Consider the following 24,945-nt stretch of genomic DNA (forward strand, 5'->3'; position numbering starts at 1 on the left):
GAAAACAGAAAGAGTGAATTTGGACATACAAGCTTTCGGAAGGACAGCAACGATACATGACGTTTCAGGATTAATAAGAATGTTGATTCATCATTTACTGGTACTATTCGGCATTTCAACATTTCACTTCAAAACTCCTCATAATCCAACATGAATAACTCCTAAAATATAGATTGATTGGATAACTGAATAATGTTTGCTTAAAGGATTAGTCAATTTTCTTTAAAAAAATCCAGATAATTTACTCAGCAGCACCATGTCATCCAAAATGTTGATGTCTTTCTTTGTTCAGTCAAGAAGAAATAGTTTTTTGAGTAAAACTTTCCAGGATTTTGTTCATTTTAATGGACTTTAATGGACCCCAACACTTAACCGTTTTAATGCAGTTTAAAACTGCAGTTTCAAAGGACTCTAAACGATCCCAAACGAGGCATTAGGGTCTTATCTAGCGAAACAATTGTCATTTTCGGCAAGAAAAATAAAAAATATGCACTTTTAAACCACAACTTCTCGTCTATCTCCGGTCCTGTGACGCGCCAGCGCGACCTCACGCAATATGTTATCACATCAAGAGGTCACAGATGATGTATGCGAAACTACGCACCAGTGTTTACAAGTGTGGAGAAAGAGGACCGTTCCGACGCTGTTGTGTGTCGAATGATACTAATTAATGTCTTTGTGTCAGTTTATTGTTTAAAATGGTCCGCAAATGTGTGTTTCACATATGTAACACGTGACCTTTCGACGTCATTACGCAATTACGTGAGGTCGCGCTGACACGTCACAGGACCAGAGTAAGACGAGAAGTTGTGGCTTAAAAGTGCATATTTTTTCTTGCCAAAAATCACAATCGATTCGCTAGATAAGACCCTTATGCCTCGTTTGGTATCGTTTAGAGTCATTTAAAACTGCAATTTTAAACTGCATTAAAACTGTTAAGTGTTGGGGTCCATTAAAGTCCATTAAAATGAGAAAAATCCTGGAAAGTTTTACTCAAAAAACATAATTTCTTCTTGACTGAACAAAGAAAGACATCAACATTTTGGATGACATGGTGGTGAGTAAATTATCTGGATTATTTTAAGAAAATTGACTAATCCTTTAAAGTGGTCACACTAGACTTTGAGCATGCAAATATTTTTTAGACATTGCTGCGCATGTGAGCGGGAGCCCTTCGTCCATCTTAGCTATTCGGTAGAGAGAAAGGTCATGCTGACGTACCACTTTTCTATTGGATGTACGTCTCCACGTGACATAAATTCACAGGTCAGAGTTCATCATCAGACTTGAACTTTAGTACGCACAAGCTGGCATTTCCGGTCTGATGTGCTTGCATGCATATGAAAGAAAGTCATTGGAATGAAAAGTGTGGTGTGACCATCCCTTATCCTCTTAACCCCTCACCTTTAAAGGAACACGCCAACTTTTTGGGACGTTAGCTTATTCACCGTATCCTCCAGAGTTAGATAAATCTATAGTAATTGCTCTCAGCACTTGAGAAGCCCTGTGGCGAGGAGCAGAGAGTTTGCGCAAGTGTTGCGCTAACTAAGCACTCCGCCCAAGTAGCAGTGCTTCGCCTTCTGAGAATATAGTTCCCAGTATGTATACGGTTAAAAGATGGCTGTGTCTCATATCACCTTGTTATTTGTACACGCTGTGACTATACAAATCACAAACAATAAATAGGAAAATGTTGGCTAGCTGGAGCCATTTACTTCCAGTCTTTGTGCTAAGCTAGGCTAGCGGTGGGTGCGTCAGACAGAGTTACGGCACGCACGGAGATGAAAAGGTATGTATGGACTTATCTAACTCTAGGGGAAAAGGTGAATAAGCTGACGTCCCAAAAAGTTTGCACGTTTCTTTAAATCTGATTAGTTGAAACAAATGGTGGCTGATCCAGAAACAAATCTTGCTTTGCAAAACCACAGTTGTTGTTAAGTCGACACTCAGTAGTTCAGAAATATGGATTGACTGGTTTAAATCTCCACTGTAGGTCACTATGGTCCCTTTAAACGCACAACTTTGGCACACCGACCCACATATCAAAAATATACAGCTTACGCATTGTCATTACATTTTATCATTTGTTCTCTCTCTATCTCTCTGTTTTGACTGCGATATTCACATTTAAAATATACATTCATTTTTATCAAAACAAATATAGATAAAATATAGAATTTAATGGTCTCTGTGAGCTTGCGAGGTCCTTGGGTTGATCAGTTATGAACGGATGAATTGGAAAATACAAAAGCAATCATGCAAAGCAAACTTTTTACTGGTAAGAACAAGATTTTCACCCCTTTCACAACGTCACAACAAAATCACAACAGCTATATTTCAGCAGTACACGCAAGCTTCAAAACACAATGTCAAGTGTCTCTTAAAACTCAAAATTATATCAAAGTGTAATAAAATGATTTTGTTCTACATACATGAACGTTAGTGCACATTCAGGGGCTTTGAAAATAGTCGAAAATTATGAAAAGACATCACCGAAGTTTTTCGCGATCATTCGGATATGCATGACTGATTGTTAAAAGACATTCAGAAGCCATGTGCTTCATTATTTTACAGCATGTTACTGCCATGACTTCAGTGGAGACGTGAGATACGTGTTGAATTACTCGCTGGAATGTCACAGTCATTGCGGCAGTGTGGCGGCACAGAGATGGAAATCCTGTGCAAAATGTGTGCGTCTACATGGCTCATCGTCTGTGTGTACAGGCGTATTGTCCGGTAAATCAGAGCAAAGCCAACCGGAGCCTGAAGACATGAATGTTTGGTGGGATGTCTCGATTTGATTGTATTTCTGTAGCATGACTACAGAAGTCAGGGACTTGAACAGTGGCACTAAACTCAAAAACTGCTAAAATGTTGTTTCCAAATGTGTTTGAACACTTATTACTGCCCAGACCTTCCATTCTTTGAAATATTGGTCGAAAGCTATATTTGGAATAGAGTACCACTTTTTTTTTAAACTAAATAGTAAAAAAACATGCACCAATTAGGTCGAAAAGGTACAAGCCCAGCCGTTGGGTTAAATTAACCCAGATAATGTTTATATTTGACCCAACATTTTGGGTTGTAACAACCCAGCATGGGATAAATTACAACCCATTGGGTTGGGTCTGCCCTTTGCTTTTTTTAGAGTGTAGTACGTACTGTATGCTCAATACTATTTTAAGAACCTTACCATAATATGCGATAAGAGAAATAATTTTGGAAAAAAATATTTCTCTTGTAATTTTTGGCAACTGATTAATCACTAATATCACTTTGGTAACACTTTACTTTAAGGTTTAACATTAGTTAACCATATTAATTAACATGAACGAATGAATTATACTTTATTCATCTCATTTTATGTTAGTTTCATGTTACATATGTACATTTACTAATATATTTTTAAGATTATTAATAGATTTTCAGAAGTTGTATGTGTTGCTATTCACAATGAACTAACATGAGCAGCTGTATTTGCAGTAACTTACAAAAATTAACTATGGTTAAACCATGCTTGCTGTAGTAAAAACAACATGATTTGATAGTTATAAATGTGATTAATTTATCCATGTCCATGGCACGAAATATCAGCTTTTTTTGTGCCTTGAGCACGAATGTCTTTGTCGTGTCACCCGCACAAATTTCTATACATAGTTTTTTGTGTCCATGGCACGACTTTCTTTTCCATGTCATTTTATGTATTGTTTACTATTTTTTTCCCCCCTATTTTTAAACCATTGTCGGTTGGGGTTAGATTTGGGGTTTGGGTTAGGATGTACTTTTATGTATTGGTTTCTACATGGTTTTTCTTCCTCCTTTTAAAACTAGTCTCACCTGGAGTTGGGGTTCAGGTTAGGATGTCTAAAAAAAGTGATTCTAACTCCAACCCCAAGCGATAATGGTAAGAAAATAGGAAAAAATTAATGATAAAACAATGCATAAAATTAAACGAAAAAGAAAGTCATGCAACAGACATGAAAAACTATTTCTAGAAATTTGGGCGACTGGCACGAAAAAGAGACATTCGTGCTCAAGGCATGGAAAAAAAGCTACATTTCGTACCATGGACACAATTGATCAAATTTTGATTGACTATAAAATGAATTTCCGTGAGATAAAACCATGATTTTGTCAGTGGTTCCTGTAGCAAAAGTTTTTTTTTAACTATAGTAAGTGTTTTTTTTTATATAAGGGATACTGCTCATTGTTAGTTTATGCTAGCTAATGCATTAAAGTCCCTGTAAAGTCAGATATTAAATGTGATATTAACCACCCAGCCAAATTTGAATGATTACAAAAACGCAAAAATGAATATGCTAGTAAAATTCCGAAAAAACAGGCAGGATTATCTGCTCTTAAATTCTGGGGGCGTGTCCTGTGTCTGCCCAGAAACCACGCCCACTCACGGGAAAACTGCCGGTCTCTTGAAATTTCAAATTCCACGACAACCTGAATGGAGTCCAGGGGTGCGTTTCCCAAAAGCATCGTTAGCCAACTACTGTCGTTAATTTCGTTGTTACTGACAAAGTTCAATGGTTTGGTGTTTCCCGAAACCATAGTTCAAACGAACATTCGCAAGCTGCATCGCAAACGTGTGGTTTGAATGACAGCTCTTCACCTGTCATTAGAAGCATAGTTCCTTGTTATTAAAGGTCCCGTTCTTTCTGTGTTTTTGAAGCTTTGATTGTGTTTACAATGCGCAAAATAACATGTGTTCATGTTTCACGTGTAAAAAAACGCGGTATTTTTCACACAATTGACTTATCTGTATAGCATCGTTTTCACTGACCTCAAAACAGGCTGATGTCTTCCTTATTCTATGAAGTCCCTCCTTCAGAAACGCGTAACGAGTTCTGATTGTGTAGTTTGTTTAGTGTGCTGTAATTCAATAGCAGCTTAGCTTGCCGTTAGCTTAGCTGGTGACTGACGTATTCCTGTGGGTGGAGTTTAGTCAAAAACTGTTCTTCTAACGTCATTAAAACAGGAAGTAGAGAGCTGTAGTCCAAATCGGCCGTTCGTTGTAGGCTTTAAAAGGCGAATTCTGTTAAAGAAAATATATCGCCTGACAGTGAACTTTGAGCTTTAGCATTTTGCAGGTATTATTTATGCTATTAGCAACATGACACACTATAGGGTTTTAAGAAAGAATGTGACCTTTAAAATGTGTAGACTTACGTTGATCATGCTTTTGAACAAAATAAGCAAAACACGTGGTGTATTCTATATCCATCATTCTAAATATATATACAAACTTTATTTTACGTCTTTTAAGTTTGTAAACAGAATTAAAGCGCTGTATTTGAAAACTGCGCATGTGTGTAGCCTACGAGCTTTAAGACCCTGGGGAATCCCTAGTAGAAGTGACGTAAGAGGGAATTTGCGCATAAATTGAATATCTTGAAATGAAACACCAGATAACTAATCACGATAACAAAATCAGTCTTCCGATGCAATTTATGTTATTTACAGCAGTAATCTGCCATTACTACTCCACCTCCCACGTGACATCATCAACTATGTTGTTAAACCAACATGGTTCAAATGATGAATGTGCGACAAAGTTACTTTGCTTTCGGGAAACAGTTGTGATAAGCTAGTTAGTTTCTCCTACTATGCATCGACTTAAGTCGTTGTTCGGGAAACGCACCCCTGATTGTTCTAGGGGCGGGGCCATGCTCGGAGGCTCCAGTGCGTCATCTAGCCACCGCCCAAATAATCCTGAACTCAGAAATGTGGAAAAACTGTTTAACGGTGTAACTCCACAATTCAGTACTACATAGTTTACAGACTTTGCAACTTGTTTCAGCAATACATTTATAATGTATTTAGAAACAGTACCTAAAATGACTTTACATGGACCTTAACAAACACTTAAATTAACAAACACTTAAAAATGTGTGCTAAATAAGCACTAAAAGCTCGTAATCATAGGAGAACCATTTTTGTGCTTTATAGCACCTATGAAGAACCATCCGGGGGTGATATAGCACCACTATAGCACCAGATATGGTTCTGTATAGCACAATATGGTGCTACACAGGAGCTATATGGCACTTAAAATGGTTCCCCTATGATTATGAGCCAGTGAACCACTTTTAGTACTATTTAGCAACGTTTGTTTTCAGATTGAATACAACCTTACTATAAAGTGTTACCATCTGTGTTGGTCATAAATTGTCACACTACAAATGAAAGCTCGACTCAAGTGCATTTCGTTTTGGGATACAATACTCTGCACACTCCCCATTATGGCAAAATCCTAGTATTCTATACAGAAATTTGCATATAGTATACTACACTATACATTGCAGTAGCAGTAAGAGGTAGTATGCCATTCCAAATACAGACAGATCTGCTACAAAGTGTATTTAATTCCCCTTTTGATTAGGAGAGAAGTGACAGAAATGTTTTTAAAGCGCAATGGTATTTGTACTCTATATGGAAATTAACCTACAGATGGCTTACACACTCCGATCCACTGAAGGAGAACAGGGCTCGCTTAAGCTAATCACAAGCTCGCTAATGTAAATGCTAATATGCCATCAAACAAGACATTAGTGAGAGATTCCCAACGAATCTATAATTACACTTCACTGAACTCTTTTCAGCCTTACAATTTGGCAGGCATTTGCATTGATTAGAGAGCAGGGCATAATAAACCCTATTCTAATTGTTTTTAAGGAAGTCACATAGATACCCATCTTCTACCCTACCGAGTCCACGGAAAGGCAATTACAATATTCCCGGTGTAATGTATGCTGCAAAAGTCGCAATAAAAATCTCCCGCAATCATACTTGTGCCATTTCAGTTTATCTTTGCGTACGCAAAGCTTAAACATCATTTTAAAGCATTCCTATGAAGATTGCACCTGACATCACTTTTATGTGTATGTAGTGCGTACATATTCGTAATGATATGTGGATGGTACATTTGCACAGCGTTTCCATTTCTGTTTTGGACCCTTAATGAAGCTTCATATGTGTGCGCACATTTTATACAGACAGGCTCCTCTCACCGGTGCAGAACTCAGTCCATAGGGTCCTGGCACTGGGCGCAGTGAATCATGTCCTCACAATAAGGCTCAACTTGAATGGTGGTGGTGTAAAAGCCAAATTTGGTCTGGAGAAGTTCAGTGGCTTCCTTTAAGACACTCTGAGGGTCGGCGTTTTCCTCTAAAATAAAAAAACAATGCTTTATACTCTTAAAAGGAAAGGTGCTACAAAAAGGTTCTTCACTGTGTTGCCATAGAAGAACCATTTTTGGTTCCCGAAGATACATTAAGTCAAACCATGTATCCAAAAAGTTTTTTCTCTATAAATAATATTTTGACAAAAGTTACATTTTGAACTTACCAATAGCTATGTGAACAGATATCAGACTCTGGCCCAAGGTGAGAGCCCACAAGTGTAAGCTATGCATTGCCTTCACTGCCTTCAGAGAAAGTAGCACCTCCTTCACTGAATTAAACTCCACACCTTTAGGTGCACCTGGACGACACACACAGGGACAGAATAACACACGGGTCTATTGGGCACGTGCCCACTGGACCAGCAGGGGCTGTGGCAAATTTACTGTGCATATTTTTTTTACTATAACCCTCCATAAGCCCCAATTTTCCTGTTTACATTAGAGGTCCGTGGAACCTGAAAAGTTGAAATTGAAAGCGTGATTACAAAAAATTTATATTAATTTTTAGTGATACAAATTATATATCTTTTTTGTTGACTTCCCATCTATACATTAATGCTGTGTTTTGGGAGATATTAAGTATTTTTGTACCCGTTTACCACTAAATTCCTCAACTACACAATTAGCTTGCATGTAAAATATCAAATTTTTATAAAAAATTCACATAAATTATGATCTGAATTTGATTTAAATTTAGTGCTGGGCATAGATTAATCGCGATTAATCGCATACAAAATAAAAGTGATTTTCGGCATAATATATGAGTATGTGCTGTGTGTAATTATTATGTATAAATAAATACACACACATTCATGTATGTATTTAAGAAACATTTACATGTTTATATATATTTATTGATATTTTTATATATTCTATATTAAAAATAAATTTAAAAAAATTATATATAAGTAAAACAATTCTGAAATGAATATATGAATGTGTGTGTGGTTAAATATAGACAATAATTAGACACAGTACACGCACATATATTATGCAAAAAATCACTTTTATTTTGTATGCGATTAATCGCGATTAATTGCTTTTGGATATTGATCTAGATGTTATGTGTTGAATTCGCCCATTTGCTGATTAGAAAAAAAAACCATAAAAGAATTACAGTTTAGGAAATAAATCATTTTGACTGGCAGAGGGCCATAGATACCCATTCATTTCACTGGATGTGGCCAACTCCTCACATCACCACTTTAGTGATACATTTTGTGAATTTATGTATATATAAACATTAGAAAGGAAGAATTTTTTCTGTAGTTTATGATACATTTTAAAATGTCTGTTTTTACAAAATGCAACAGAAATTTGACTGTATGTGTCTGTGTGCGCATGCGTGCGTGTGTTAAATCTTTGTTCTGCATCTATGGCTGTTTTCTTGCCAAATTCTATAAAAAAATGCTCTTTGTGGCAGTCATACATTTATTTGTGTGTGTGTGTGTGATTGCGTTTTTCTATGTTGCATTTGTGCTATAGTACCACGCCTTCTTTTCTGCATTGAAATTTTCAGATTTATTTTGAATGCATTGATTTTTTTTTTTTTGCATTTCCCATTCATTTTCAGTTGGGGTCATTTTGACACCCAAGGGCCTCCTTTGTAAAAAAAAAATGTTTACACATCTTCAGAACAACCGAATCAAGCCCATTGTTTTATATGAATATTGACAGATAATCTAGAAAAGTCACAAAGTCTTATTCCACTGAGATGAAGGGAAGCATTTTTTTTTTACTAAAGAAAAGTGGCTTGGGGGTCATTTTGACCCCAAGGGACTTATAAGGGTTAATAAAATGGTGCTAAATACGGTGAAATAAAGTGTTGTAATAAAAAATAACAAATAAATAGTCCAAATCCATTCCATCCGATTCCATCACTTTTGATAGCGAGCAAAAACATGCTGTGTGCAGTCACTCAGTCCTTTGTCTTTTATGGCCAGTTAATCCAAATTTTTGAGGGAATAGGATTTCGATGACGTTGTGGATGAGTTATTTCCCATGTAAAGGGGAGCCTATATGGTGTATTTCATCTATTTGTACTTATCTAAGGTACAGATTTTTAAAGTTAAGACTGGAAAAGTTTACAAGTTAATGTGCATTTTAGCGCAATTGTAAATTCTGTAACACCATTGTGAAAAAATATGTGGTGGGGGCCATCAAAGTCATAATCCGTCCCTGCACACATGATATTGAGATTTATAGATCACAGCTTGTATTAATGAATTTGAGACTAGTTACTATTCAATTCAATTCAATTTTATTTATATAGCGCTTTTCACAAAAGTCAATTGTTTCAAAGCAGCTTTACATAAATAGAAGCAGTGAAAAGCACAGAAAACGACAGATAGCACAACAAAATACATGATAGCATGAGCAGTTAAATTTGCTGCGGCTATGACTCAATATTATAATTGCACGTATTACTAAAGCAACGTATAGAAGAGGAAGCTAGGTAAAGCCCAAAAAGGCTGCCTCCCCGGGGTGAAAAACCCCCTAGGAGAAAAAATGTCTACTAGAGTAAATGTGAAAATTACCTTCCATGAGAATACGGAAGACGTCTCTCAGGATGGTTAGGGTGGTGCCCAGGACGAACACGGAGAAGAGAAAAGTGCATATGGGATCTGCTACTTTGTATTCTGGCTGTGTTAGATGGTGGAGAGAGAGAACAGAAGGACTGATGCAATGAAGAAACATATCAGATGCTTCTACGCAAAGTGTCAAAATGCATTAGACTACATAGAAGACAGATGTAATATGCTTAATTGAGGCACTTTATAAAGTCAAACGCAATGAATAGAAGGCAGATTTCATACTGCTTTATTCATGCCATAATATACACTATTTTATGGCTATGCATACCTTACATGCGTACATATTTGTGCCCCGTCTGTGAAATTCAGGGTAAAGTCTCATAATCTCAAATTAGAGATTATAAGCATCAATGTTAGATTATCAGTCATTGATTTTACATTGATGTCAGTCTTTGAGATGGCCTTACTCAGTCAATATTAAAGATATCAAGGCTGTATTTTCACATTACTAATTTGTGGAGTAACACCATTAAACAGTTTTTCCAAATTTCTGAGTTTAGTATTATTTGGCCAGGGCTAAAACGGTGGCTCCATGACCCTGCCCATAACACAATTGCGTGCATCTATTTAAACTGTAGCAGTATTTGAAAGACAGTGAGTGGGCGTGGCTTCAGCCCAGACAGTGGACACGCCCCCATTTTATGAGAGCAGAGAATCCTGCCTGGTATTCCAAGATTTTGATAACTTTGGCAAAGTGGTTAATATTACATTTTTCTGTGGTGTCAAACTTAGAACACATTTAATATCGGACTTTACATAGACTTTAATGTTAAATGTATTCATTTACCCTGAAGTAGATGATGATGGCCGCCACCATCACACCAAAGCTCTGTAACAAATCCCCCAAAACGTGAATAAACGCTGCTCTGACACTAGTGTTACCATGGCTACCCAAGAGGCTGTGGGAGTGGCCATGACCCACGGGACTCATCCCATTATCATCAATCTTGTGGTAGCCTGAACCGTGACCGTGGAAGGTTGTAGAATGATGTAGAATGTACGCCATTCTGTAATATAAACCAAAATAACAATAATTAGTTAAGATGCAATGTCATGATACTGTGGAAAATCCCATTTCTGCTTCTTCATAGAAAAAGTATTTTAGAAAACAACTTACATGATGTTGACCACAACCGCACAGCCTGAGGTGAGAAGCATCACGCTGCCTTCAATCTCGTAGTCGTTTTTTACAATCCTCTCAATGGCAAGATAAACCAACACTCCAGTCACAATCCAGATTGACATAACGGATACCAATGCTCCCAGAATCTCTGTGAATTCATGCAAGATGAATGCGGTTTGACATGACAGGTACAGAAGATACAGCAGAATGTGTTCACAACAGTTTAATACTCAGGAAAAATGTTTAGCTCTAGCCATCACTGGGGCAGTACCTTTTAAAACGTCCTCACAGTGGCGGCCGGTGACTTCTTTTTTCTAGGGCGCTTGATGCGAAGTTCGTCACAACATGTATGTAGCCCGTCATGTGTGTGGTTCGTAAGTTCAAAATATGTGTTCTGCGCGTGGAGCGATCCTATGTGCATCTTGTGTCTTGTCAAAATAAGTGCCTGCTGCAGACGCGTCTAAAGGGTTTATGATAAGAGACGCTCACGTTTGCCAGATACTAACATAATCTCATGAATAATCAGAGTTTGCTGTTAAGGGAGTGTCTTGCGTGTATTTTGTGAACATGAGCGTACAGTTTTGACACGTGTGGACTTATTTTGGCAAAACACGTGATGCACATGGTTCACATGACGCAACAAACACATATTTTGAAAACACAAGCAACATACATGACAATCCGAACACATATTTTTAATTTGCGCCCCTTGGATAAGCAGTCACGAGCCGCCACTGGGTCCTAATATGTACATACAAGAGGCGTCTAGAAGCTGTAATCACCAACAAAGGCTTTTCTACAAAGTATTAAATAAAGTGTGTTCAATACTTATTCCCTGTGTCATTTCACTTTATTTATTATGACTCAACTTGTATACTTAAATGTTCTGATTTCTTTGTACTGTATAAATTCAATATTTGTCTTGATGGCTATATCTGGTGGAAATTTTGTGTCAATAGCCCACTTAAAAATTCCCTTACTGATAAAAATGCTTATGTGTCAAACACTTATTTTCCCCGATGTACCATTTAGGTACAGATATGCATACATTTGGTACCAGTGTGTACATTTGAGGTACTTATATGTACTCTTTGGTACTAATATGTACCTTTCAGGAACTACATACAAAGGTGTACTCTTTAAAAGGGTACCACACAGTGACCGCTACAGTGTGGAATATTTTTTTACCTTTTTTTTGGCAGTGTACCTAGACCTCAAAAACATAAACTGAACCTGAAAACCAATTCGCCTTTATTAAAGTTGCAATGAAATTGAAATGAAAAACTGTAATATTTGTGCCCTCAAAATCTTAAATCAAAAACACAAATCTCCTTCCCTCCTCAAAACGATCGCTCCTTACTTCTGGTCATTGCAGCAGGGTCCGGGAAAAGATTGCAACAAATAGCAACGTAACCCAACTTCAAATGATCCAATCAGTTTTCAATGGGCAAAATCAGGTCCAGCCCTAACTTTTTTCATTTCAGAAGAATTTCCATGGGGAAAATAAGACAATCGTTACTTCTTTTTCATGGTGACTTTAAACATCTCTTAGTCCAATTCTCTGTCAAAAACTTTGTCTTAAGTGAATTGCAGATTACACTGATTCGTCTTACTCCCACTACGAAGCTTATTCAAAATTTCCTTTCTACCCCCCCCCCAAAAAAAAAAACATCTGGATTGGGATTTTGGACTGGATGTTGAATCTGACATTAAGGACTCACCTGATCTATGCCAGCCGAAGTTCATTTTCTTGGTTGGTGGTCTTGTGGAGATCCACAGGGAGAACAGACTGACCATCATACTCCCCAAATCAGTCAGAAGGTGGGCAGCATCAGTCATAATGGCCAGACTGTGTGCTAGATAACCACCTGTAACAATAGAGCCGCAGAGCATCCACTGTGTAAACATTATGCATTTTAATATGCAAAGTAATCCTTTTGTAAAGTCCGTTTGTTATATGCATTGTTTCGGAAATCTACAGAATGCTTACACAGCAGAAATCTTCTGTAGTTTCAAAGGAAAACATAATTATTTTATTGTACGTCTATGCATTGTGAATGCTGACTTGGACAAAAAAGTGCTGCAGGGGCTGAAAAAAATCCAGAACACGTCTGCTCATCACTATTTAATAGATGAATCAAGGATTGGTTGTGGTACAACATTTAAAAGTAATTTGCACTACTGTGGTAAATAGCTAATTTTTTTGCGATGCCATGCAAACCAAGCATTTAGTCTGTCGAAAACAACTCAATTGCACTCAAGGACAAAGCGAGTTCTTCACAGAGAAGCCATAGATCATTTTTGGTTCCTTAAAGAATCATTCATTCAAAGGTTCTTAAAAGAACCGTTTCTTTGAATGGTAAAGGTTTTTTATGGAACCATTTAGCCAAAAATGAGTGTACCGTCTCATCATTTAATCAATTTAACAAAAATCCCACAATTCTCTTAAAAAGGCCCAAGTTCTTACCTATAACCTCTCCAATCATGAACACCAGACAGACTATGGAGGCAATGCACAGTTTCTTCTTCGCTATGAGCTTCTCGCGACTCTCTTCGTATGCTGCTTTATTTACATGGCAATGAGTTCCAACTGGCCTCTTCAGCTCGATAGCACCGTCCATATCACCGTTTACCAAAGGCAGGTTTGGACAACTTTCCTTGGAACCTGAGAATTCACTGCAGAAGACCGGTTTCAGACAAGACTAAAATAAAGCAATAAGCCCCAAGAAGCAGTGAGTTACCAGTGCATTTTTTAACAGCTAAGGGGCGTTAAAACCCCCTTAGCTGTTATAAAATGCACTGTAACCCCACTGCTTCGCGGGGATTATTGCTTTTATAAAACAGTTACTTCATATGCATAACGTTAGCGGGATTTTATAAAATAAAACACAAATAAGCTGTAATTATATTAGTACAAATATTACTCTTCCGCCAAACAAAGTAGTTCCTCAGAATCAAGTGTGACTGAAACAGAGCGCAGTTCCCAACCAATGAAAATATTATTTAAGACTGTGGTGTTTATTTTATAAATCACCATTCATCTAATATATACATTAACATTTATATCGTGCAACTGTTGAAGTGATGATCAAATATGCTTGGAAGCATGCTTAACTCGTTCCCCGTAATCAGTTTTTTTTTTAGTTGCCACCCAGTTTTAGTTTAATGCCTTGCAGAAAAAATGATCTTCTTTAAATAAACATAAAATATCAAATGAAAGTACAGACCATACGCTTTCAAGCAACAACAAATAAAAACCGTTTCATCCTACCTTCATTTGTTCTGTTATAACCTCTCAGATTTTTTAGCTAAAAGCGGAGATGATTCCATTTATGTGAAGAACTTTTGTAAGAGATCAGATTCAGAGCCTGATCAAAACACGCTGTTTTTAGTGTTGAGTGAATGCGCCAGTGTTTAAGTTGGGTAAGATCGCCACCCAGTGGATAGCGGAAATATGAATTTGAGGTGAAACTCCTCAGGGAGCGTTTTCTCTTTATTGATTAGATGACTCAACAATATTTATTGACATTTATCTGGATATCGCCACAATTGTGCAATTGTATACAAATTGAAAATATGATGAAAGATTGTGGTGTTTATTTTCATAAATCAGTATGCAGCAACAGTGACGCAGTGATACTTCTGTAATGCAGTCTGAACCGTGGGTTTACCGGGGTATTTTATCACGGCCTAGAACGCGTTTCGACCAATCAGAATGACGAACCAGAACTGCCCGTTTTATAATGAATGTTTGAGCTGTCTAACAGCACAGCACCACCGTTTCTCAATATTTTACTTATATTTTACAATATGTTTTTACCTCAACTTAGATTAATTAATACATAAATCCTTTTTCAATGCCTGCACTTTTAATCTTTGTGTTAGCATTTAGTCTAGCCCCATTCATTCCTATGGCTCCAAACAAAATTTTTATTTTGTGCCACCAAACTTCATCTTGTAACTACTCATGTAACAATCTTTAAATAGGGAAAACATGGAAGTGTTTGGTGGCTTCTAAATTCATCCCTGTTTGGAGCCATAGGAATGAATGGGGCTATGCCTAATGTTTAAATACAGTCACTGCACTTTTAACCTGTAACATGTAAATCAACCCTTAGGATATTAAGGAAGATAAAGAACTTAATAAGGAACTTAATTTTATGACACCATACTGTAAATTTAATCTTGTCAGTAGTACAGTTCAGCAGTAGCCAAAAGTGATGGATGGGATATTTGCACAATATTTGCTTTTAATGACCATACAGATTTGAGAAAAAGCAGCAAAATATGAGATGTATGGTACAAAACAGAGAAAACACTCAACTTGGTTACTGTGTTTTTTGTACAAAATAATTTGACGCAAGGTCAAATTACAATGTATCAAGGAAAACAGGGTTTAATTCTAATATGCAAAAAAAAAACAGAAATGCAAAAAAAAAAAACACAAAAATTTCAGAAATAAAACATACATTTACTACAATGTAATCAGTTTTTAATGTTTTATTGATTCTCTTAGAATGATCCTATAGCTCAGTGAGTAGAGCATTAACAGTGCAAAGGTTGTGGGATTGATTCTCAGGGAGCACACATACACAAAATGCAAATGTAGTTAATTTGGATAAAAGCATTTTCCAAATGTATAAATGATTACAGCTGATATTGTACAGGGCCTTGACTCTAAACATTGCACATGTGCCTTAATTCTTCTCAAAGCTGTGGGTTCAGTTTATCCTCCAAGCACAATATGAAACTACAAAAAAAGCTTAACCTTCTAATACCTGATGTGTCCACATACGTGGAGATCACATTTTTTTGTTGTGTGCACCATATTACTTCATTTTGTGTAACTGGAACCTGTTGTACACAAACGTTGACACTTACACTGCTTCATGTTTAAAGAAAAATATTTGGTTATTACATTTATTGGTTCTTCCTAACCTCAAATAGCTGGAAGAAATCTAAAATGCAAGCCAAACCAAAGCTTGGGTCTTAGGAGGTTTAATGCATTATAAGTCACTTTGGAAAAGAGCATCTGTTAAATGAAATGGAAATGAAACATTACATTTTTAATATGTTTGAAAAAAGGGTTGTCCCATAGGGCTGATGTCACTTTTGGCCACTACTGTACTTTTAATTATTTTTAATTCAAAACACTGAATTATTAGAAATTATACTGAAAAAAATGATTCATTGAATTGAACAATTTTTTTTAAGGTAAGTGGTTGCAATCAATTTATTTAAGCTACATTTAAACAAAAAAGATTAGTAAAGTGAAATAAAATTAAGAACTTTTGTTTAAATGTAGCTTAAATAAATTGATTGCAACCACTTACCTGAATCCTTTTTTCAGTGCATGTAATACCGCGATTATTCACTAGACTTACCCAATTTATAAAAAACTGAAGCAAAAAATTATTAATTAATTTTATACTTCGTATATGTTTTGATAATCGTTCGGAATTCCTTCACAAAAATGCAATTATTTCAGCTTTTTGCTAAAAAAAATATTTTTGAAGAAAAATACCCATATTTAAGAGTTCATAAGCAGAGAAAAAATATAGATGAAACTTTTTTCCCGTTTTGTTTGTTTATTGTTTGTTTGAAAGCAGAGGGTCTGTTATTTCATTTGTATGTTTATATATTTTTAAAAGAAAATTTTCCTGGAAGGCATTTTGTAAAAAAAAAAAATGCGGGGAACTTAAAAAAAAAGGACTTTATTTCAGTTTTGCATATATTTACTTTGTCTATTCTCTCAACTGACTTCTTGCTTGTTTTCCTATGGTCTCCGACTCCTCTAAATAATTAGTAAATTTTAGATTTGTAAATCCATAACCACATAAATAATGGTGCTAAAATGGTTCTTCAAAACGTCAAAGAAGAACAATTTTTACATCAATGGTGCTTAGAACCAATATAGACTTTTAATATTCTGAATAACTTTTTCCACTACGTAGAACCTTTAATGCAAAGGTTCTGTGCATCAGTGCACGTGAAAGGTCTTTATGGAACCCTTTAACAGTGTACATTCAAGGCAAGCAGCACCCAACAGTCATCAGGACCCAGACCAGACTGAGATTGAATCTGCTGACTTTGCGGTGTTGGACCCTTCTGTCTCGCATGTGGATGAGAGAGTCACGATGATGTGTCTAATGGGGCGTGACGCGCAATCTCGATGCGCATGAGAAAACCAGTGTACCGCGTCGCGTGCGTGATCTACTGCTGAAAGGACGCGCTGGAGTAGAACGCGCGTCTGTTTAATCACCCCGGCGGGACACAGACATCATACGCTGGCTGTTTTTTATTTTGAGACACTACTTTCTGTATCTTTGATTGCACTTTGTATGAACTAATTCTTCTTAATAGCAGTTAAACAGTTGAATATATATTTTTTAAAATAGTGTGCTTAAAAATGTAAGTAGAGAATGATTTTCCCCAAAGAACCTCAGACTACGCATTTCTTTTTTTTTTACATATAGTACAAAACCCTTTACAAAGAGCCATTTGAAAAGGTTTTATGTATGTTAAAGGTTCTTTATGTAGGAATACAGTCTTAATTAATTAATTATTTGGCTAATAAAAAATAATCGAAAACAAAAAACGAAAAAGAACGCGCTTATACACAACCAAACAAATCTCCCATCTCTAAATGACAAATCCTCTGTACCCTAACTAATTGACTCCCATTTGTTCGTATAGGCTACAGTGATATTGTTAATATAATTACTTTTTAACACAAATATTATTTACATTTATTATGTAAATATCATCTTTTCTACAGCAAGGTTTACAGTTGTGCCGAAATCAATATGCTGCTTAGAGCCTCATCTGCTCCGGCTGTCGGACCTGTGGCAATGCAGTAGTGCATGAAATCAACGCCCTGAGCCCTTTAAAATCATGCATCATCAGGACTTTCATTTAAGCTTTAAATGGGACTTAAAAGCAACATTTTATGCATGGCGCATTTTCATACGTCTTATAAAAACTAAAATAATTTTAAAAACGATAAGTCTTTGACGTATTCCGCAACGATATAATAATTAGATTAAGAAATAACAGTAGGCTAATATACCTACACTATTTGACATGCAGCTGTACGCTAAGATGTTGTGAAAATGTCACATCTGTTTTGCTACAAAGAAAAACTGGCAAGCCCTTTGTTTTAGCACTGACTAAGTAAAGCTTGCTTGTCCCCTCCTGTTGTTTTTTTTTCAGAAAACCTCTGCAGATCTTTGGCTTGAGGAAGTGACTTCAGTCAAGCTTTTTGTCTGCTAACCTTGTTTAATGTTCCTCAACAGGTGACTGCCTTGTTGATGTCATATAAAACAACATTTTGTGCATAATGTGCTATTGAAGAAAATAAGTTATAAGAGACCATACAGAATGCTTTTGCCACAATCAACCTATCCTGTATGTGCACAAGCTCATTTTTCCACTTTTGAACAATCAAACTATTGCATAACGCTTTATTGCAATTCACTAGGAAATAGCTCGAAACTTCTCTTCATTTGCACAACCGTCTTTGGTCATGATGACATTAGTTATCTCCTGCTGAACGTGTAGCATTTTTGTCGCATAATTTGGTTCCAATTGTGTAATTGAATTTAATGTCATCTGCGATTCAATTTGATTCAACGCACTTTTACACACAAAAATGCATTATAGATTCAAAAATTGGGCTCATGGCAAAAATGTTTAAAAAAATGTGCCATGTCACACCTTTCAAAAGTGAATTTATACCTCTTCTCAATTAAAAATGTAACAATTTACCTCTTATTTATGCCAATTATAAAAAAATTTCGTTGCAACACAGTTGAATAGTTTTTATTTGAAACATATGCATTCAAATTAAAATATTATGAACACTGCAATCAAACGTTACAGTTCATCATTCAAACATATATAATCTGTGGGCTATACATGTTTGATTTTTGTCATTTTGTTGAACTTATTTTACATCGGCACATCGACTGTATCTGTCCATGGTGCTGAAACAGTCTTCTCTTTAGAATTGCTAAAGGATCATTTTAATAAATAGGAAATGGGATCAAATTAATATGGAAGAATGTAAGTTAGTTTATGAAGTTGTTATTTATTTTTTTAAGAGCAACAGTTCTTGTGCTATATTAAATGGACCCCTAACATATTATTATGCAAACAATCTTTATTTTTTCTTTCTGTCTTTCGATTTCTCATTGAATTATCTCTACAACTTTGTTTAACAAAATCTCCGTCCCTCTGTAATGAAAAGGTTTAAAAGCCTATTTCCATAGGTACAGTATATAGAAGCCATAATATGGCTATAGGTAAATTCTTCTTTGTAAATTTTCTAAGGGCATTAGTTAAATAAACGTGTCAACAGTTAAAGCAAAATGAACACTGTTTTGAATGAACAGAAGCGTAGCTAAACTATTCGATTAAAACATTTCACACACTAGACTCACATTTAAAAGTTATGCGGTTTTTAAATGTGTGACGTAGGCCTATTATTTTGAAAAACTCACTTAAATTGGTGCATACATTTAAATTATTATTTTTTTTTTCATTTGTATAAATATCAGAATCTACATCTGTTTTCTATCAAAACGTGTCATCTTGTAAAGGCTTTGAGAAACGGAAAATGGTTTGACCGTATTTACTTTCGTAAAATAAAATGTACAGTGCCTGTATAAATCTCTGCATAGGCTACCTCAATAATTAAATATTGTACATTTTAAAATGATTAGGCTACTGTCGTTTAAAAATAATAATAATAATAACAATAAAATAAACACTTTTATAAAAGCCGTACATAAAAGTGAATTTAGACGTTTTTACCTGTTAAGTTTTAAGGAGTATATTTTGGCATTTCTTTCATTGATGAGATGGGATTTCTCTGAAGTCGGTGTAGGATCCATGGTCCCGTGAAACCTTAGTGTCCAGTGAAAAAAACCCGAATGAATAAAAATCGTAGTGAATGTAGAAAAATGAAAAGCTAGGTTTTTAATTAGACGGTAAAATTAAAACATCTCCAAGCCATCTTCAAAGGACACGCGAAATGATTGAAAGCACCCATGTCCAGAGACATAGAAAAGGGTTGTGCATTCAGTAATTTCGTTGCTGTGTAGCCTATGCGGAGCCGACAAAACTTGAGATCAGACCGATGTGCTGCAGAATCCTCAGCAGTCCAGTGAGCCAATTTACAAATCCTACTATCGTAAAGGAAATGTATTAATATTCATTAACCCAGCATGCTCCACTTGAACGATAGACATGTAAATGAACTCTGGCGTTCCATACTTAATATTCAAAAGCCGAACGTTCGGTATTGGAAAGTTAGCAAGGAACGTCACGAGGACCTCATTAATAATTAAAAAGATAGTCCTTGGCTATAGTAGATTTCGTAGAAGGTGTAAATAAGGTTTTGCGTGATTGCAGTCTTTGTTGTGAATTAATGCATCAACCTCATATTGTACACAAAACGTGTAACCTGCGCAATTTTGGCTGCAGTGCAAAAGCAGCAGCTGAATGAGGTCGTAAAAATGAGACGTGACTTTTTTAACAAAAATGTTTCTTCGTATAAAACACTGGCTGTTGCTAGATAAAATAATAGAGACACTTAAAGGAGCAAACTTTTTACAATTTCCAAAAAACGTGGTCATAATCTCAGAAATTAGACCTTAAATCGCTGCTAAAAGCTTTAAGCATTTATTTATATTTTTGGCTTTCCGGAAATTGATCATCATCACGCTTATTTATGTGTTCAAATTATATACTTCATTTACATAGGCTAAATACGAAACTATTTACATACGGTCTTTTTGTACTCTTGACGTAAAATACTAAATTAAATAAATAAATAAATATTGGATTATTTGACCATTATAGTTATTTATAAAAGTTAACTGCAGCATTAGCATACCTACAAATACGTGATCGCGTCATTCATTTCCCCGCCGCCGTACGTCGCCTGACGCAAACACACTTCCGGACATGCGCTTTGTCACGTTCGCGGCACAAATGGCGATGACAATGAGCCAAACTGATGTTGAGCTGCAACAGAAAGAAGAGGGAGAGGAGGATGATCCATCCATGTCTAGATCAGACAGGTGAGTAGTCTCGTGCGCGCTCAGTTAGCGTATTGTACTGTGTCGTATAATTTTAACATTTTAATTGAATGAAATTCCTATGTTGACAGTGGCAGTTGTTTAGCCAGCAATACTGTAACGTTAATTCAGTGCATGTTTTGACGTGATTTCTTGCGTGTTTACATTGTATTTTCTTTTGTTGGGCTTGTTTTCTACGCGTTTTTATCGGGAATATAACATGGGAAGAATAGAATACGTGCTTGTCTCTTTGTTGATGATGGCGTGGCGTATCTGATGTACGGTGGTACTCAAACAAAGCCATAAAGTTGTAATAGTTTTCTTTTAAGTACTATAATGAATTGCCACTCCTTTATGTAGTGTGTATGGAGCTTTATTTTAGTAGTATGAAATGATTATTTATTGTTTCCCTTATGTCAGATAACATCTCAGATACAGACCCAACACAGAGACCAGTGTAGTTTTCATTAAAACCAATACAATTCCCATTATAACCACTGAATTGACATTAGATTTCTGTGATGGTTTCTGTTATTATTACATTTTTAGTATTTACACTGATATTCATTCAATAAATCTATGACCAAGACATAATCCATCTTTGTTTGGAGTTTGCATTCATCCATGTAAGCCCAGGCTGTGTGTCAAAGCAAACATCCTGCATCACACATTCAGCATTCAATTTGACGCATTGTGTTACCTTCACAATAATAAAATGCAGTCCACCATTAGCACAAATGGGTGTCCAGTCTCTGGCCATATGATGAGAGCCTTACTCAAATGAAGCCCCAGGTTTATCTGAGCAGACGTGTGGTTTCCTGGACCGGATCTAAAGAAAGGTCTCTAGTCCCTCTTCCACACTAACAGAATTTGTCATATGAGTGGCTTTTTATGAGGGGTTTAAAAAGACATGGATTTCCTCAAGCTTTCTATGAAACAATGCTTGATAGCTTTGCTCAGGTCAGATGGGGTTGTTTATGATTTTAAAGGCATATCTGATGGCACTGAGTTGGACACTCATGGATAGTTGTGATGAATCTGTTATTTAAACGAAAAGATGCTCAAGCAGATACTTAAAGGGATAGTTCACCCAAAAATGAAAATAATGCCATTAATGACTCGCCCTCATGTCATTCCAAAACCTCCCGTTCATCTTCAAAACACAGTTTAAGATGTTTTATATTGAAAATCTACGTACGATATACTGTCCATGTCCAGAAAGGTAATAAAAACATCATCAAAGTAGTCCATGTGACATCAGTGGGTCAGTTAGAATGTGTTGAAGCATCAAAAATAAATTTTGGTCCAAAAAAAAAAATTACGACTTTATTAAGCATTGTCTTCTCTTCGGCGTCTGTTGTGAAGCGCATGCGCGAGACTAAAGTCACGTGACTGCATTGACGCGTATGACGTATGACACGGCTGACGTGTTATCTGGTGCGCCCCAAACTTTTTTTTGTGCGCCGGGCTTTGTTTACAGTCTGAGGGAGATGCACGCCGTAAGTTTGAAAAAATTTTTTGCAAACATGACTGAGGATAACACGTCATCCGCTTCACTGCAGTCACGTGACTTAAGTCTCGCGCATACGCTTTCACAACAAACGCGGAAGAGAAGACAATGCTGAATAAAGTTGTAATTTTGGACCAATATGTAATTTGATGCTTCAACACATTCTAACTGACCCACTGACGTCACATGGACTACTTTGATGGTTTTTTAATTATCTTTCTGGACATGGACAGAATACCATACATAGATTTTCAATGAAGGGTCAACAACAAGCTTACGGACTAAATATAAAACAACTGTGTTCGAAAGATGAACGGAGGTCTTACAAGATTGGAACGACATGAGGGTGAGTCATTAATGACATTATTTTCATTTTGGGGTGAACTATCTATTTAATGTTTTAAGTTTTAAGTGAGGCACAGTGTTAAGGTTGACTCCTTGGCATACTTTTAAAACTTCTCCTTTTAATTTTGTGGCAGTGGCGAGGATTCTCTTGATGGTCTTACGAAACACAGATGTCCCCTCACTCCATCCCTGTCACCACGGAAACGGACCACCAGTCAGAGTAAAACGGAACCTCCGCTTTTAAGGACAAATAAAAGGACGATCTACACCGCAGGGCGTCCACCCTGGTATAATGTTACTGGGACCACCTTTAAAGAAGCGTTTGTCATAGGTATGATGTGCAAAAAAAGAGTAATCCCTTACTTTACTTTTTCAAGGGAAAATGAATTAAACTACAGTAACTAATGGCTTATTAACTAGTTACGGTCACACTGTCAATCACACAGATGGCAAAAATCGGATGAATGTATACTTGAGGTACTCCAAAGACCAACATAGAGTTAATATTTCAATTAAGAAGCTGTTCCATTGAGGCTTAAAGGACAAAGAATATATCTAAAAGTATGGTTTTCATCTTTTTGTGAAACTTCATCATAGGACAAATGCTTAACCTTTAGTTTCAGCCTGTGAATCGGATGCAAGCGCTCCCATGGCTACGCTGTTAGGTTATTAGTATGCAGTCCATTACTCGCAGAGGGCCTGTCATGCGGGTTACAATTTCACACTTGGATGTGCTCCAGTCAATTATTCCTGTTGAAAAAAGGTCCAGTATGGCTGTAGTTGCCCGATCGGTCAGTCTGAGAACAAAAACGAACAAATCTACCCATGTGCAATGATCCTCTCTTAAAAAAGGTCAGAGCAACTGGGAAATGTGTGAGGCTGTAAGAACGCTAAAGCAGTTTTTTAACCGACTGCAGTCTATACAACAACATCATCCCTTTTGTTATTCCCACTGGAGGTGCATCTCATTTTATATCTCATGAAATTCTTTTTTTTATGACCCTTTATACTGGAAATCTATCTGATACTTAAAATTTTAGTATCTAAAAAATGTATGGGTCAGCATAGTGGGCAGACTTCTTGCATTACATGGTTAAGAGAGTTGTCTAAAGTACTTTTCTTGACTGGCGTCGCGTGAGTTTTATATAGTTGAATAGGCTTTATGCCCAGCTGCACTACTTCCTGAACTTCAGCCAGCTCCTTGTTTCCTGTCTGCCATTATTGGACAAACTAATTAACCCCGTTGTGTCTGATTATTGTTGTTGTGACTACTGAGGTCAGGCACACCTGGATTAATCAGTTTGTTTGTGACCACTGAGGTCAGGCACACCTGGATTAATCAGTTTGTTTGTGACCACTGAGGTCAGGCACACCTGGATTATTCAGTTTGTCCAATAATGGCAGACAGGAAACAAGGAGCTGGCTGAAGTTCAGGAAGTAGTGCAGCTGGGCATAAAGCCAATTGTCTCTGAGCAGTTTGTGTGATGCAATGAATCTATGCCTAACTTGTAATTTATACAACCTTAAGAAATACTTATGATTAGGAATGTACACTTAATAGCATTTACTAAATATTTTTTTAAATGGCCCACTATTGTGATTCATAGACCCTTCCTGGTAACTTTTTGCACAGAAATCACAAGATTTTGCTGGCGTCAGATCATCTTATGCAAACAACCTAGTGAAGCACTTTGTGAATGTAACTTAAGGTCTTGTCGTGAGGTGCATTTGAAACAATATTAAAGGAGTTCACACAACTATTCTGGGCTCTTATTGGCTGTTTTTTCCTAAATATTTCAAGTCACCCATTACAATTAAAAAAATAAATAAATCTGGTTTTCCAACGAAAGAAATGAATATGGCACAACTATATTTTTGTCTATAAAAGTAATTTCAAACACTTAAACATACCCCCTCAGATTAAAAGATTTTTAACCTCATGTGAAACATTCCAGTGAAGCGTTTCAACTTTTGATTGCAAAATTAACTATTGTCAGTTAAATGTCTGTTGGGTGATCGTGACGATAAGGTCTTACCAGATATTCAGTCTACTAATACTATAATGGCAGTTAATTGACATGTAGATCAGGCTTTCCTTA

The 24,945-nt window shown here is 36.3% G+C and overlaps 2 protein-coding genes across 3 annotated transcripts in view; one reads left to right on the plus strand and one right to left on the minus strand.

The window, feature by feature from the left end:
• Nucleotides 1-1,036: 1,036 nt before the first annotated feature.
• Nucleotides 1,037-20,722, minus strand: slc30a2 (solute carrier family 30 member 2). Its single transcript, XM_065256180.2, has 8 exons — nucleotides 19,724-20,722; nucleotides 13,377-13,585; nucleotides 12,631-12,777; nucleotides 10,904-11,057; nucleotides 10,574-10,793; nucleotides 9,730-9,835; nucleotides 7,357-7,491; nucleotides 1,037-7,176 (listed from the first exon to the last, which is right to left on the minus strand). The coding sequence occupies exons 1-8, from the start codon at nucleotides 19,801-19,803 to the stop codon at nucleotides 7,031-7,033; spliced, it is 1,197 nt and encodes a 398-aa protein (XP_065112252.2). The 5' UTR covers nucleotides 19,804-20,722; the 3' UTR covers nucleotides 1,037-7,030.
• Nucleotides 20,723-20,854: 132 nt separating this feature from the next.
• The window catches only part of LOC135738239 (uridine-cytidine kinase-like 1), a 28,364-nt gene continuing 24,273 nt past the window's right edge, over nucleotides 20,855-24,945 (plus strand). For both annotated transcript variants that reach the window (XM_065256179.2, XM_065256178.2), the window contains exons 1-2: nucleotides 20,855-20,994; nucleotides 22,981-23,177. In XM_065256179.2, the coding sequence (XP_065112251.1) occupies nucleotides 20,879-20,994; nucleotides 22,981-23,177 (313 nt within the window). In that variant the 5' untranslated portion in view covers nucleotides 20,855-20,878. The remainder of the gene's footprint in view (nucleotides 20,995-22,980; nucleotides 23,178-24,945) is intronic.

The sequence above is a fragment of the Paramisgurnus dabryanus genome, chromosome 12 (assembly GCF_030506205.2).
Source record: "Paramisgurnus dabryanus chromosome 12, PD_genome_1.1, whole genome shotgun sequence".
Lineage (NCBI taxonomy): Eukaryota > Metazoa > Chordata > Actinopteri > Cypriniformes > Cobitidae > Paramisgurnus > Paramisgurnus dabryanus.

Bases quoted from the DNA above. Each gene is read 5' to 3' on its own strand.
- slc30a2 (XM_065256180.2), bottom strand. From the start codon at position 19,803: ATGGATCCTACACCGACTTCAGAGAAATCCCATCTCATCAATGAAAGA. The intron at 12,778-13,376 runs GTAAGAACTTGG...CTATTGTTACAG, and splicing joins CATGATTGGAGAGGTTATAG to GTGGTTATCTAGCACACAGT. The intron at 9,836-10,573 runs GTAAATGAATAC...CATCTAACACAG, and splicing joins CCATCATCATCTACTTCAGG to CCAGAATACAAAGTAGCAGA.